Here is a 17169-nt window from a genome sequence, read left to right as displayed (position 1 = left end):
CCCCCCCCCCCGAACTCCCAACCCATCTAAACCCCTCTGCTCCCTGTCCCCTGACTGCCCCCTCCTGGGACCCCTGCTCTTAATTGCCCTCCAGAACCCCACCCCCTACCTAAACCTCCCTGTTCCTTGTCCCCTAACTGCCCCCTCCTGAGACCCCCCCACCCTAACTGCCCCCCTAGGACCCTACCTGTACCCTGACTGCCCAAAACCTTACACCCCCAACCCCCAGACAGCCCCCCCAAAGTCCCGACCCATCCAACCCTGCTCCCTGTCTCTTGACTGCCCCCTCCAGAACCTCCCTGCCCCTTCTCTAACCCCCTGGCCCCCTTACCGTGCCACTCAGAACAGAGTGCTGCGGAGCGGCCCGCTGGGCAGCAGGGGAGGGGGAGTAGGAGCAGGGGCAGGAGCTCCAGACTGCTGGAGGCCCGAGGCAAACGGCCGGCCGGCGATCTGCGAATGCAGGGAGGGGGAGAGAGGAGGGGAGTGATCTCAAGTTGCAGAGGAGAGGAGGGGGAAGCGGAGCAGGGGCTCTGGCTGCCAGAGCCCCGTGCGAGTGGCATGATCCAGCCGGCTGCCCTGTCAGCCGCGCGCGCTGTGCATGGGGGGGAAATCCAGACATTTACAAATTCCCCCCAGACGCTATTTTTAACTCAAAAAAGCCGGACATGTCCGGCAGAATCCGGACAAATGGTAACCCTAATAAAATTGAAGGATGCTTGAGCTGCATTTTAGGGAATAGCAAAAGCCGAAGTTTTAAAAGTTAGTTTTAAGGTAAATTTGTGTGCATTAGGAGAAAACTATTGTTTTTATTAGTGTTTTTGGCCAGTACTGTCCAAGATTTGAAAAGCTGGTAGCTAGTGCCCATTGCCTATGACGTATCTTGAAATGCATTTGCACAGGAACTGTTTTCAACATTAACCCCAACCACCTTCGATGCTTTCTACTTATGTGCAGCTGCTACCTGATTAACATCTTGTGTAGCCATGTAGCTGCAGTGCCTTTGGCCTCAAATTTCTGTACTGAAACTATTAACCATCTACATTATACTTTTGGTTTAATTGGATGTTAATTGCATGACAGATGCAGATAAGCAGAGATCGCAGAAGGTGGTTCAGGGAAGGTGTGCATGCAGAATAGAGCACAGGGACTACATTTAATACACATTTTTATTCTGGGTTTGTGGTTACCAACTAACTGTATGTGTTCAACAATTCCAGACAATATCTGCAGTAAAGTAGAAGGGAGGACAGTTTCTGTTAAAATGGTGCTACACTTGGATGATAAAATGATTTCAATAAGACACTGAAAAATTACCTGAAAACTGCTTTCATAGTCTCCTACTTTTTCCCATTCCTGGAAGTGTAGATTGAGTTTCCGCTGCTGCTGGTTGTTTGTTAGTAAATACTTTTCACTAATATAATACCTCTTTGTCAAGGATCTCAAAGAACTATACAGAAGTGGTTAAGGAAAAATTACATATGTTGTAATTCTACTTCTCTAAAGAAATCTTTTTTCATAATTCTCATTGCTTGGTCCTGACATGTTGGTGCAACTTCCCAAGCTCTAAAAAGGTTATTTTTAGTTAGTGGTGTGAGGTAAGAGCATGAATTCTGGTAGTTATGCAGTACCCCAGTGCGTAACCTTCCAATCAGTTCCTGATATGGCAGAAAGAGAAGACATCCCCAGGAAAACAGAATGGTTGACAAACGAATGCCTCAAAAAGGCAGAACAATAATCATCAAGGTGTATGATAAACGCTCTCTCTGAAGGGCTCCCCAACAAACTGTGAGGGGAAGTGAGCGACCGAAATTTCTGCATGAAAATACCTTCTAATTCTGCATTGAAGTTATGTAATTTTTCCCTTCTGTGCGCATTAGAGCTGATTGAAATGTTTTAACTGAAAACTCATTTCAGTTTCAGTTTTACTTCAAAAACAAACTTTTTATGCGGGAAATTTTGAAAACAAAAACAAAAAAAGGTTGAAATTTCCCACAAAAAATAATTGGTATTTTCCAACCAGCTCTTCTAAAGTGGCCATCTGTAGTGGAGATTGGCTCCTGGAGGATAAGTAGTTCAGGGAGGGGGAGGAGGGTATGAGTTTCCCAAAGGTAAAAACATAATAAAATTGCAAGCAGTAACCAGGCTAAGGACAACAGTGTGAGTAGTAAAGCAGCATTGCTCCCCAAAGCATCAGGCTTAATATTTCAGTGGTCTGTAGGGCATGGGCAAAAATCAGAGCTTTAAAAATCTGGCCATAAAGGACATCCCAAAAAGACTCCAGGGGAGAGTTAAAATTCTGCCCTTGTGTAATTTACCTAGAATAGACTCTCAGCAATTGCTGTGGACAAATTCTGCTTTCCTCCCCTTCCTCCCCCCCCCCCCATATTTTTTGTTTCTTGTTCTCCTGGCCTTTTGCATTAATTTGTTGTGATGGTTTCCAACACCCATTATGATAATTTTAATGCAAGAGATTGCACTGCAGTTAGCTTGCTATTTTTGTTGCAGCAACTGTGTCATTTCTGAAACCTGCTTGCTCTGGCTGACAATGTAGCACATACTGCAAGACCCATTTGAATCAACAGGAGCAAAAGGTGTAAGGTATTATATCTACAAATAACTATTATGCCTTGATGAGTTTATTTTTATTATTATTTATTAAAAGATATACAGATACTCTACCCTCTCACTTGTAAATCCTGTACCATATGAGAATACAGATGAATTTGTGCTGTGCTGAGAATCAATGTAATCATGATAATTAGTAGTCAGTCTGCAACTCACTATGAGCCAAACAAAGGGATTTCCTTGGAGTAGCTATTCTCAAGAGAAAAAACAAGTGTGTGCAAGAGAGGGCATATGCTATCCATGTTTCTGCATATCCTTGTTTCTTGCTACGTACAGTATGTGAGTTGCTATAATTTTAAGAGGGCTCTGTTGTTCAGAGACCTGCAGAGGTTCTGCAGCCATAGTGTTACTGGTGGCTTTTTGTATAAGCATTGTTAAGACCTAGAAGCATGAGAAGAGGATAAAGATTCAGAACTGAGGCTGTACAAAACAATCAGTTTTTATCTTTTGTAGAAGATGTTACATTGAGAAGGGCTAAAATATATGTTAACTTTTTTTTTTTACCACAAATGTTGGAAGAGTAGAATAGATTGGGTTTGGAAACTATGTTTACCTTATACCTCCCAAAAAGGAAGAAAGAACGAGCTTATGGTTAACATACAGGATTGGATGTTAAGAGATACAGGTTCTGTACCTGGCTTTGCCACAGACTTCATGTGTGACTTAAGGCAAGCCACTTGAACTCTCTACTTCTGTTTCCTCAGTGCCTTACAGAGGTATTGTGAAGCTAACTAATTTTTGTAGAGTGCACTGAGATATAGCACTTTCCATCCAAGGATGTATAGAAAGTTTTAATAATAGTAAATTGCAACAAAATTTTGTCTTCCTACTACAGTTATTTGCACGTTTAGGTTAGGCCCCAATTTTGCAAAAGCTTAGGTACATATTTAATTTTAAGCACGTGAATAGTCCAGTTGATTAGTTGGAACTCCTCACATGCTTACAGTTAAGCATGTCCATAAGTCTTTGCAGGATTGGGGTATAAAACGGCAGCTAGCAGATTTACAGGCTTGTAGAAATTAGAGAAGGAAAAGATAATACTGGGTAATCCTTTAGTCAAGTCTGCTCAGGGCCGTCCCTAGCTATTGTGGGGCCCTACGCAGCCCCCCTGTGGGGGGGGGAGGGTCCAGGCCTCTGCGGGGGGGCAGAGGTGGGAGGCCTGGGGAAGAGGCGGGGCAGGGGCTGGAGCAGCACGCAGCTGGGCAAGGCACCAGGAAATTTGGTGCCCCAAGTTTCCTGGTGCCCTAGGCAGCTGCGTACTTTGTGTATGGGTAAGGATGGCCCTGAGTCTGCTGCCCATACATGTTTATTTCTTGCCATACACAGTGTTTAGACAGTAAATGTGAACTGTTGTGCCAGTTCTTAAATACATCAATTTTCTTTCTAAACAACTGTGTTTGGTGTATTGAGTGAAAAACTAGAAAATGGATAATAAATCCATTGTACATATAAAAGAGCAAAAGCAATCTGGGGCCAAACTGACAGACATGCATGTGATTACTCCCATTAAAACCAATGGGGCCTACTCACCTTGGTAGAGTCACTCACATGAGAGTTTGCAGAATAAAGCTGGATAACGAACACCAGTTTTTAAAAAATAGAAAGTGTACTTTAGGATTGTATATCTTCCAGGAAACAGCCACTGATTTTTTTTTTTTTTTTTTCCTTTTAAGAAATAGAGTATATTTAAACACACACGCACCCCGGATGAAGAGCATTTTCCTTATCCAGTCATTCATTATCAAGCAACAAAATTAAACGAAATCTCAACATTTTTTGGTTGTCTGCCCCAGAATAACTAAGCAGCTTCCCCTCAAAATCTTTCTAGGACACCAGCTGTAAATAAGAATGAGCTTCCATATTTAATAAATTCTATTAACTACACACACATCCATGTCACATTATAGGTGAACAGGCCCTAATTAAAAGCACACACCATCTGCTGGTTTGTGGCAGCAGGGTAGCACTCCATAAGCACCCCTGGTTCCTGTGATTGAAATGTATTATTTATGAGCTCTTACAAAAATATGTCACTTACCTCATGGAAACTGCGTTAAGAGCTGGATGGCACCATCTAATGGTATGGTAGTGAAGCAGGTTGTTAATCTTTTTTCTTAAGAATATTCTCTTTGCTCTCTCTCTAGATATATATATTTGGGGTGGAGGAAGGGGTTAATGATCAGATTTCCAACAGTTTCATGTTGGACCTGAAGCTTGCTTTTCACTTTTGTATGAGATGAAAAGTAATCTTTGAAAATATTAAGCTATTGGAGTAGTTTTCATTGTTTTTTTTCTTTCTGAGCAAAATGTTTAAGTTTGAGATAAATATGTTTATTGGTGTGACAGGTTTCAGAGTAGCAGCCGTGTTAGTCTGTATCCGCAAAAAGAACCCGAAGAAGTGGGCTGTAGTCCACGAAAGCTTATGCTCTAATAAATTTGTTAGTCTCTAAGGTGCCACAAGTACTCCTGTTCTTTTTATTGGTGTGAGGCATTTTAAATGGTGATAGACAATAATAGTGTGAATTACTAAGATACCTGAAAAGGATCGGCATGCACCAAATACCTTTTATAAGCTGGCCTCTCATAAAAATATCTACTGTCAATTGGGAGTGTATTTTAACAAAAATGAAATCCATCTAGTGTTTGTTAAGGGATTCATTGCAGATTGTACCAAGATTATTTGTTGGCTTTTAAATAAGGAGAGAGAATTCTAATCTGTGTTTCTAATGGTCCTTGGGACCTAAAGTTTTGGACACTTTTCTATGTTGCCTTGCAAGGGTGGAGGCCACATCCTCTTTCCCACCTGTTAGTGGGACTAGGGGCACTGTTCCTCAAGTGGGAAGCAAAATGCACGTTGAGAAAAATAAAACACCTTTTTGAATGGCTGATTCAACAGCTCACCTTTGGTGACTTTCAGGTTACAAATTGATGTATGCAGTGGTTAGCATTGTGCCTGATGACCCTTGGAATGCCAGGAACAAGAATCAGTGCACTGATTCAAATCACTCTTGTGGTTCATATGACAAGAAAAGAGATGATTGAAATATCCTTGTGCTCTGTAGCACTCATAACTAGCCTCCAGCAGAAGTAGTGCTATTGTGCTACTTCAGGCTTTTTCTTTGTAGTGCCAAGCAGTGCTGCATCTTAATAGCAGTAACAGGCAAAGCAATAATGATTGGACTTTTCTTGTGGCTACTCATATTGTTACAAGGAGACCTTTAGTATTAAAAAAAGTAAACAGAGAGCATGTAATAAGACCCTCCAGGTAGCTGTACTTAACTTTAAAGAAAACAGACAAACAAACAAAAACTGCCTTGGTGAAGAAAGTTTAGACAACATGGGGCTTTCTGTGTTTCTCTGTGGTATTGTTAATGATTCTGTTTCCAGTGATGAAACCACCATCTTTCTTTCCACACATTAGGTAAGGGTGTGTAGAGGAGTAATTCTACAGTTTATTTGTGATTCCACAATATGTTTATAATCTATAATAACATTCCCAGTCTGTTGGCATAGAGAAATGTTTATACATCTCAGAGATGACGTAGACATGAAGAAAATTGAAGTATATGAGGCACAAAGTTCTTCCACATTAAGTTCTAGTAAAGCTGGTTCTACAGTTCAAGGCCCTGACCATTGCTTTATAGTATTTACTAGGGCATGATGGGATTTAACCTGAACAGAGAGAGAGAATATAAAGTTTGAAGCAGATAAATGGACGATTAGTGTGTACAGCTGTTTGTAAATATCCTCAACAGCATTTACTTCAGTAGCCAAACACTTTACAAATTGTTTTGATGTCAAAACACTTACGGATGCTTTTTTTAATAATGTTTAGAACATATGCCATCAGAAGGATAAGAGATGCCTTCAGAGAAAACAAACATTTAAAGGATTCAGAAGAAATACAAACACTAGTGAATAAAGCAAGAACAAACCTAGAGATTATTCATCGGCAGGTAAGCATACTTTAGTTCATCTTTTTTACTTAAGAATTGTAAAATGCTGAATGACATGTTCTTCTCCCCTAAGGGTATAAGTCCCATGCCAGTTTACGGAATGGGGAGAGTGATCCTGTACAAGTATTATTGTTCACAAATGGTGGGGAGGCAGAGTGAGGGAGTGAGTGACTGGCACAGTATTCAGTTCTCCTTGATTGGAAGGATTTAAACATGAGTCCCATTAGTACTAATGGGATTCTACATACTGTTCTCTAAACTCCTTTGCTGTCCCTCTTTTTTCTGCTCTTCAGTCCTCTGTTGCCATGTGTTTTGTCTTTGCTTTTCCCTGTGTTGTGTTTTCTCTTGCTCTATGTCCATCTCCTCATCCCTTCTTTTCTTCCTTCCCTCATCACTGGCATATTAATATGCTCAGGGGAGTGCCAGTAGCTTAAGCTTTCTTTACTCTGTTTTTGCCCAATTTGAAGCACAGTCTAGTAGGATGTAGAAACAGAAGCATATCCAATCTTAATATTTTTTAATAAGTTTGTGAAAATATTTTTTGCTTGTTTGCACCCAGGATATTATTGATTCCTGTCCACTGTGTTCACACCACTGTGCACAGGGCTAAGGAGGGTAGCGAGATGATTCTTTGGAACACACATCAAACTTAACTGATTAATTTTATACATAATGTATTTTAAGAAGTTTTATCTTTAAGTTCCCCCTAGCCTCTTACTTCAGAAATGGAGCCTAGCTTACAATTTTCTTTCAAGCCTCATGATTGTTTTACATTTGTTTACATTTTGTTGGCTTTCTTTGCAAGGAAAGGGGCTAGAAAGATTTTTATTTCACGCAAAAGCTGAGATTGTTCTTCAAATTTATTTCTCCCAAATTTATTTTTAGGGAGGGTCTGAGGCTGCGGGCTTTATGGAGCCAAAGGACAGCCCTAAATTAAAAAGCTGGAAGACCGCTTGCAAAGTGGAGTCAACCATTAACCATTCAATAACAGCAGAAGAATACCTCTAATATTATTTGTTGAAAGGTTTGGTCTTTAAAAGCATGGGGGGGAAGGTATCCCACTCATATGACCTGCTGTTTGGCGCCAGGAAGCCACAACTAGTTCAAATTCAAAAGTGTCTTCTAATTTTGGATGCCTTAACATTTAGGTATCCAACTTGACACACCTATGACCCCACTTTCACTGGTCCCATTAACCTAAGTGGAACTGTTGGTGCTCAGGTTCTGCCTATGTCAAGTTCAATGTCCTCAAATTGAGGCAATTATGTTTAGAGGCCATTCTTGGGAAAATTTGTTCCTAAGTGATTTGGTCTAAGGTATCACAGTATGTCTGTTACAGAGCTTGGAATAAAACCCAGCTCTCCTTATTCTGAGTCCTGTACTTCAACCATATAATATTTATGTGACCAGTCCTCCAAAATCTCAATGGGGCTTTGCAGAATTGGCTCTTGGGTTTTATTTCATGTCAGTTGACATGGTGGGGAAAGGAAGAAAGCACTTTTTCTAACCTCGCTGGTGAAAGAACACACAAAATTGGTTAGGTCCTTCAATGTGTACTTTTGTTGTTTTGATGCCTAAAAAAAAAAAGGAGCAGGGAGATAACAGTGGAAAGTTCGGTTAATCTCTGTTCTGCATTCCCACTATCTCTTTTGGTCCTGTTTATAAAATAATAGGGACCAGATAGCCACTAGCAAATACAGTTGTTATATTTTTTTAAGTGACATTGTCACAGCACGAACATCCAGTCTTTGTTTGGATCTATGAAAACGTGTGTTTAAAGTTTACTCAGAACATGGTTATGACTGTTGTCATGACATCAACAGAACCATTTTAATCCATTAATATTGTTCACCTTGTTGCTCTGAAGTATTCACAAAAAATTAATTTAATCTAGAAATAATCCTCTAGGGCCATATTTTGCCTTCAGCTATGAACATGCAGATCCCAATGAAAATGGCTCAGGCATATAAAGACACAATTCCACCTGTAGGGAAATTTCCATAGGCACAAATGGCACATAGGTAAGGCTAAGATTTTGTCATGGATATTTTTAGTAAAAGTCTTGGACAGGCCACAGGCAAAAAAGAAAAATTCACAGAAGCCGTGACCTGTCTGTGACTTTTACTAAAAATATCCCTGACAAAATGGGGATCTGCAGGTCCCCACACTGCCTGAAGCAGGGCAGCTACACTGGGGCTGCAGGGTACCCCTGCTGCCTGCATCTCCAGGAGGTCCCCGCTGCCGGTGGGGTTCCCCCGCCTCTGGTGTCAGCCAGGAGCTGTGGGGATTCCCCATGGCCAGAAGCTCGGGGTTCCCCGCTGCCTGCGGTGGTCAGGAGCTCAGGGGTTCCCCCACCACTGGCAGCTCCGGGGCCCCCACTGCCTGCGGTAGCCGGGAGCTGCGGGGTACCCTGCCGCCTACAGCAGCTTGGAGCTCCAGGGCCTGCCAGAGGTGGCGGGGATACCTCGCAACTCCATGACTCCACGGGCAGTGACTTCTGCCACTAAATTGTAGCTTTACACTCAACTCCCACTGATTTTTCAATTTGGATTTTCACATTTGAAAATCTCCCTCTTTATATTTAAATTTAAAAATATTCTTAATTTGTAATGGTTTGATACACATAACTTTAAATGCTTTGTAAATCAGCAAGATCATTTAGAGATCTATATTTTTCTCTTCTCCAAAACCATTTATCTGTTTCTCAATTTTGTTCTTTAATTTGTCTTGACTATCTTCACCTTTACATTTGCTATAGGAAGACCTAAGTCAGTTGCTAAGTCTATAGCTTTTAAGCGCTTTTACTCTCGAAGGGGTTTCTTTCATGTTCTAAGCCAACCTCCTGGTTCAAAAAAAGTCTTTAATTCGATTGCATTTTGAGATCACTCTGTGTAAAATTTCATGGGAAAATATATTTAAAAAGCAGGGGATTTTGTAGAAATGGAAGGGAAAATTCTTGTCAGATATGGAATATTTTCACTATTTTGGAAGTGTTAATTTTATCTAAGCATTTCTTTGGTCACCCTTTTAGATTTTTTCTTCTTTTAGACAAGATAGAATCTCTCTAAGTCTGACTGTCAAAGGGTGCCTATGTATCTATATATAGATATATTTTTATTGGAATAAAAATAATAGCAGATGGTATGTGGTGAGGCTTCTCTTTAAAAACATAATCTAATAGAAGGAAATGAGTTTAGCAAGTGAATTTCAGAGATGTCTGAGCTTTGGGGGGCTTTGAATGTTGATATTTGTGATAACTGAAGCTGAATTAGTCTCTATACCAAATGAAAAATGTATTTCTAAATAAGCAAAAGTAATTGTCAGTGTTCTTTTGTGGAACAAATTATATACTTCAATGCTGGCAGCACTTCATCTATAAAGCAAGCTCAAAATATTATGAAACAAGTCTCTGCCTTGTCCTAAAGTACACATGTAAATTAGGTGAAAGTACAAGAGACCTCCTAGAGTCTCTTCCATTCTGTGTTGCACTTACAATCATCTGTTCCATGAAAAACACAATTTTTGCATGACTCACATTTCTCTAACATCTTGATTGTTTATTTTCAGTCTTATTTTAATTGAACAATATAATTAATGGCGTGAACTGACATAAAATAATGGGTTTATATTTAAAACCAACCCTAAAACATATATAAATTGTTTTTGTTTTTAAACACAAAAGCAATGAAGCAAATATTAGATGTAGTGTGCATTTTTTTAAGTTTGGGGATTTATTATAATATAGCACATCTGGTGTTGCTGACTTTTTCATTGCATGTCGATAGAAATTAAATAATATCCCAGCTTGCTGACAATTTGTTGTTACTGTGAAATCAAATTTACATGCTAATTTATGGTTTAGTCATCAAAGTGACCACTGAAGTATAAGGTTCATAAATAACAATTTGAATCAGTCTAGTGGGAAATGTGAAATAGTGACAGATTACTGTCATTTCATGTCAGTTACCACAGTATTTTCCTGAATGTTTTAAAAGGAGCTTTATAAAGCTAAAAAGCATGGAGGAACATTAATCTCAACCTCTGTCTTCCCACACTTTCCTAGTTATTGGTTTGATTTGAAAATAGGATGGGTAAGGGAGGGAGCAGATCACAGATTCTTTTCTGCCCATAGCACATGGTATGGAGGTTTTTCTTGTATCTGGTGTGCTAACAGCAGAGAAGGGGATTATACACTGTGACCAGCGTATTGTCATCATTAAAAGAGTGGAAAAGTTGCAGCTGTTAATGCCAGCATATAGTCAGCTCTAGACAAGCAGGGTAACTTTAATGTAAAATCCTTTGTATGTGGTTATTGAGACAGAATGAGTTCTACTGTCACCACTAGTGTGATATGGTGTCTGCCACTCGCTTATCAAACTGTTTCTGTTTATGCTCCCATGACTTCACTGAAGAACTATTACTACTGTTTGAACAGGAGGGGGATTGGAGACGCTTCCCTGAAAAAATATTGTTTTTGTTTAGATTGAGGGTTTATACAAGCCACTTTGAAGCTCATTTGTGTTGTATGTGTTCAAGTCCTAGCTAGTTCTCTTCATGACATCACAACAGCCTTTGATTTTCACTGCACCAAAATGAAAATCTGTATGGGACCAGTGTGTTTTGGTTAAATGCCTATTTTAATACACAAAGCTATTTATTATTATTTGTTTTCATCCTACAAAATACTTCTTTTTAGCCTTAGACTGAAACTGGAAGGCTTTAGTCTTTTAGCTCTACATTTAAGAAGGAATTATTCTGGATTTCCCAACAGATATGAAGACTACAGTACCAATCATTCTTGTTTTGACATCATATCACTGAAGTACCCTTCAGTAAAAAGGTTTTGACACCTCATTGCTTTTGTTGTTCTTTCAAGTAGTCCAAACTGAGGAGAATTGTGCTTTATACAGAAGATTCTTTTGCAGGGTGACCAACAATACATCATAAACTTCTGGAGGAGCACTATGTGAGGGTTTCCCTGATTAGTGCTAACTTGTCTTCCAGGTATAGCCATGCTCTGAGTGAACAGATGGACAGTGATGACTCTTCTCTTTAATATCATTTGAATTGTTTGACTTTCCTTTCTTATGTATATGAATGGAACTGTAAGAAGAACGTTTATGAGCTATGACAATTCTATTTAATGGGCTGTGCTTATAATACTAAGTACAAAACGCTTAAAATATTTTTCACATTCACAGCATATTATGAACCTTTTCTAATCCTTGCAGTATTCTTTGGGGTTGGTAAGCATTATCCCCATTTCATTGAGATGAAAACAGAAGCAGTGTTGAGTGATACAGCCAAAGTCACTGTCAGATCCTGTATTAGAACTCAGGAGTTCCTATCTCCCAGTCATGTGGTTTTGCCACACCTGTCTTAATCTTGTAACAGTCTTGGTTTTTCCATTGCAATTTACTGCAATTAGTTGACAAGTATATTTCATGTTAGAACCTCTGTTTGCGTATACTCTACCGTTAGAACAATTCTCCTGGATTAATGGTTTGGTTTTTGAGTTACATTATATCCAGTGCAGTAGGGCATAACCAGAGTGCTTGACCTTCTTGACTCAGTCATTGCCAAAATGTCTCCTCAGCAGTGTTATGGATGCAAGCACCGACTTGGTGTTACCAGAAGTTATGGCTGATGAATGTACTAGAACAGCACTAGTATTATTACGAATGAGTAATAATATATCTCCAGCATAAAAAATGAAACATAGAATATTTTGAATCTTTTCGTTCTTTCAGCACCTCCTAAGTGTTTTGGTTAAATGGTAATCTTTTAGTACTGTATGTGCTGTTGTATTCAACATTTTATTTTTAATGTTCACGGGTTCTTAGAGACTGTTAGAGGGGTGCAGACAATTTGAAGTGTAGTCAGTTTGAAAGCAAAAACTAAATTTTGCTTAGCTACTGCACTTGGTTTTGGATCCCACTGCCAATTTTTTGTGGTTTTACCACATTTTCCTGTTGTTTTACACAAACGGGGCTGGCTGACTATATGGGGAGAACAATCATCATACAGACACAAACTAATATAACAGAGAAATAAGGGTTTTTTTCCCCCTCTGAACTTTCAGTTCTAATAATCTTAGTTTTACTTGCAGCCGTGGCAGGTAAAATATTTTAGGCAGAAGTGGGCATGTACTTTTTAAGCATTCAGAGTGCTGGGTCCAGTCTACAAAATCTTTAATGGATTTGGAGTTCACCATCATATAGACCTTCTCACCCTCCAAGAGAGCTACTTAGGCCTTGGCTACACTTGCACACTATACCACAATAAAGCCTCCCAGAGCGCTCTACCTCATTCCCCGTCCACACTGGTAAGACACGTAGAGCGCTCTGACTCCCTGGCTGGAGTGCTCCTGGTACTCCACCTCCTGGAGAGGATTAACAGCTGTTGCGTATTGGGTGAGACTCTTCAGTGCCAGTGTAAACGAGAAGTAACATTACAACGCTCTAATTGACCTCCGGAAATGTCCCATAATCCCCTTAACTGAAGTGGCCTCTCTTGTCTTTGTTGTGAACTCAAGACGCAGAAGTGCCCTTTCAAAGGTCCGTTTCGGAGTTCTGGCTGCTTATCTGGTCTGAGAAACAAACAGCTAATGTTTGCTTTGAGTGAGTGAGAGAGAGACAGGGGAGGAAGGGGGGTCTGAACTTACAAGACAGCGTGCTGACACACTCTCAGCACCCCAAAACCCACTCTCTCTCTCTCACACTCCCTGTCACACTCCACCACCACCACCCCATTTGAAAAGCACGTTGCAGCCACTTGAACGCTGGGATAGCTGCCCATAATGCACCGCTCCCAATGCAGCTGCAAATGTGGCCCCGCCAGTGCGCTTTCAGCTCTGTGTGGACGGACTGTAGCACTTTCCATAGTGCGCTCTCCAAAGGCTGGTTTAACTTAAAGCGCTCTATAGCTGCAAGTGTAGCCAAGCCCTTAGACTACTAAGCATTAGAGACAGAATGCACTTAGCAGCAGAATCTTGACTATGAAACTTCTTGCTAGTAATTTTAATTTAAGGCTATAAATAAGACAAACGTTGGGTTTTTTTTTTCCCCTTGTTAGTTGAGAGTTGCAAAATTATATAATATCTTTGGTTATGTAATGGCAATTGTGTAGCCAAGAGCACAGCATAGTTGGAGAGAGCCTTGAACCCCACATTCAAAAGGTTGTTTGAACACCCACAACATTCTTGAAAATTTTGCACTGATTACTGTTGATGCTGGGGGTTCATGAACCAAAAATCTGAACGTTTCTGTTCCTACTGACAGCAAATTATCTTGTACACAAATGAGGTTTCGTTTTATCAGATTTGCTACTTGGAAAAAACATGTAAAGATGGCAAATGAATTTACTGCTTGCTTCAACAGGCTCATCTGAATTGATTTTATTTTAACGTTTTAACTCTTGCACATAATTCTAAACTGTACAAAGAAACATATCTCAGTGTGCCTGTAATTATCTCCCTGGAATTTAAAAACTCCATGCAACATAGAGTGATAAGATTGCTAACGTAAATTCTGTATCTCTGAATGGAAAACCTGCTTTCCCCTGTTATTCCAGATAATCTACAGTTTGGATGGAGTACATTTCCGGGGAAGGGAGTGGGCATTTGTTTGTTTATTTGTTTATTTTCTTCTAAGCTTATGTTTGACTTTCATCTTCATCGTTTCCCCGCTCCCTCTTTTTCTCTGCCCTTTCCTCAGAACCATGTATGTTGTTTATCTCCTTATGTGGAACCCAGAAACAAAAGCACATTGCTCTCTCCAAGAGCCTTTCTGCAAGTCAGCAAGCAGAGCCATAGTCAGTAAGCTTCCACCGTTTCCCTTGAGGGTGACTCAGCATATTTCCCTAGCTCTGCTGGCCTGGGAAATGGAAGCCCCAAACTTCATCCTGAACCCAGCTCTCCTGCATACCGACATGCTAACCCTTCCCTATCGGCTTTTTCTAAAGCCTAATATTTATCACTTTTTTCTATTCTGTTATTTTGGATAGCTCTCCCAGCCCTGTGGATCTCAGTGGAGTTAAAAAAGTGTGTCTGCTTTTCTCCACTATATTTACTAATGGCTTTCCTCTCTTGGCAGTTCATTACCACTTTACCTATGATTTTTGTTGTCAAAGATTTGTTATTTATTTGTATTACAGTAGAGACAGTCTCTGCGCCAAAGAGCCTACAGTATAAATAGACAAATCACTGGAGGGGGGGGATGAATGACAATATCCCCATTTCACAGAAGAGAAACTGAGATATTAAGAGACTTTCCCAAGGTCTTACAGGAAGTCTGTGTTAGAGCTGGGAGTTGAATCCAGATCTCTTGAGTCCCAGTCCAATGCTTTAATTGCAAGACCAATCTTCCTCTTGGTTTGCAATTAATGTGGCTCACCTGTCTTTGAATTTTTTTACATATTCAAGCTTGTGCTGATTTTTATTTGAAACCAAGCAAAACTTGTTTGTTTCATTCAAATTGCACTTAAGTTTGAGTTCATTTGAAAAGAAAACGCAAGAGATACAGATCTGTCTGAAATGCAACTGCCCTTGTTTTATGCAGGCACCCTAGAAGCATCCAGTGAGACAGGGAGGCATAGAATGAAAAAGTGACTGACTAAAAGCCTTATAACGGCTAAATTTTCAATATTGTCCCTTGGAAAGAGGAGTAAGGCAAGACAAATCTAATTCTAGAATTTTGCAAGAGGAGAAAAGAGAACCTGAAGTTAAAATGGGGAGAGATTAGATATATAGCTACAATAGTGTTTTGTATTATAATGTAAGAATATGCACATTTTTTGTCTTTTAGCTGGTCATAGCTTTGGAAAAAAGGGGTAGGGTGGGATACAGGAAGTGAACTGAAGTAAGAGTAACTTTGAACATGCTTTGATAACTTTGGACAAAAATCCAGAGGGATTAATGTTTGGTCCGTCACAGGACATTATTAGCAAAGTGAGACCTACTTCCGACCAGTCTTCTCAAATAGTTTTTATCTTGGCATATAGAATAGCATTAGAGAATATGCAATATTGTAACAGATGCAAAAGCCCAGAGCTGTCACAACAGTTTAATTTCAAACATCTGAATGTGCAGGAAGTGTAACAGACATTATACCCCTCTTCAGGTGATATCGCTCTCTAGGTTACACCTGTTCCAGTCTCCAGGGCAATGTTAGTCTTTAGGCTTTCAATCTGACACTCTTGATGGAAGACAAGGTTGTATTATCACAAATGATTTGCTGCAGTTTGTTCTGTGACTAAACTCAAAGTGACAGATTCTATATGTAATATTTATTAAAAACAAAAACAGACCCTACATTGAAGTAACCTTTAGGTTGTGACACCAGCCATCAAAGACAAAGGCAATTCGGAGTTAAAGGGTGAAATCCAGTCCATCCAAAATAAGTGTTACAATGGAAATGCCTATTTTGAAAACAAGCACTTTACATCTGTAACAAATATTTCTATGAAAAATGAGACTGTTTTTGCACCAGCTGCTTGTAAAATGTATAATTTTGACCTTTTAAAAAGATTGTTTACAATAATATAAAAGTGCTTTGAACATTTTATGGACATACACAACTTCGCTTACTAAGGTGACCAGATTTTCAAGGTGGTGGGGAGGGTACACACTCACAGAAGGGTTCAGCAAAGCTTGGTGGTGGTAGGTATGAGGGAGATGTACCAAGGAGAGTTTGGCTTTTGGGAGGTAAGGAGAAAATAAGTGTCCCACTACTCCGCCTTTCCTCTTGCAATCAAAATCCACAAAGCAACCTCGTCCTCCTTAAAACTCTCCTTGGCCATGATGCCTGCAAAAAACTGGACCATGGTTAGGCAGCTGGTGTGGCGAGACCGCTGCCTGTCATGCGGACCACTGTTGTTTCTGGTTTACCTTGTGCTCCTCCGTCTGTTGTCTCACCTTTATACTTCAATGGTAAGATCATTAGGGCAAGCATCATTTTTCATATATATTTCTAGCTAGCTCCGTGGGCCTAGGACCTCTATGCACTTCCACAATACAGATGAATAATAACAACATAGCACTATACAGAGTCAGTGAGCCTTTGATTGTGTGTGCAGGAGAGGACTGTCTATAGGAAAGTGGCTCATTTTGGAGAGAGGAAGTGAGTTTGGCAATGTGTTGGTGGAGGAAGTTGGTGTTGGTACTAGAGGCACGCTTGCACTTAGCCAGCTCTAAATTTCACCAGCTCAGCAGGCCGGTGGCTCTTCGAGATGGCTGGAATCCGTGGAGAATTCCATTTTTGTAAATTACAAGCAGGACAGGCCATGAAAATAGGCACATTTCTACTTTTTGGTGGTACGATTGTCTACCTGTTATCCCCTTGTACTTCCTACTTAGCTGTGTCCAGTGTCAAGATGCAGATAAATACAACTTCCAGCCTTTTGCTGCAGCAGCACTTCATCTGGATTACTTCCAAATGAAACCACCAGCGGGAGTTGCACTCATAACTCAATTTAAATATAAAACTTTTCAGAGGAATAGTAGGTAGGAATAACTCCTGTTCATTACAGTTCACTATGTTTGTACCATGTTTTAATCTGACTATCCAGTTTTATGTTGGAATAGGTGGTT

General features: G+C 40.0%; 1 protein-coding gene across 3 annotated transcripts in view; it reads left to right on the top strand.

The window, feature by feature from the left end:
* LYRM4 (LYR motif containing 4) overlaps nt 1-17169 on the top strand; it is a 142794-nt gene that overhangs the window by 33006 nt on the left and 92619 nt on the right. For all 3 annotated transcript variants that reach the window (XR_004644647.1, XR_004644648.1, XM_034762259.1), the window contains exon 2: nt 6461-6581. Coding sequence is in view for 1 of the 3 variants with exons in the window: in XM_034762259.1 (XP_034618150.1) it covers nt 6461-6581 (121 nt within the window). In the remaining 2 variants the exon portion in view is untranslated. The remainder of the gene's footprint in view (nt 1-6460; nt 6582-17169) is intronic.

This window comes from Trachemys scripta, chromosome 2 (genome assembly GCF_013100865.1).
Source record: "Trachemys scripta elegans isolate TJP31775 chromosome 2, CAS_Tse_1.0, whole genome shotgun sequence".
NCBI classification, from domain to species: domain Eukaryota; kingdom Metazoa; phylum Chordata; order Testudines; family Emydidae; genus Trachemys; species Trachemys scripta.
Note: the sequence above shows the minus strand (reverse complement) of the source record. Positions and strands in the feature narration are given on the sequence as shown.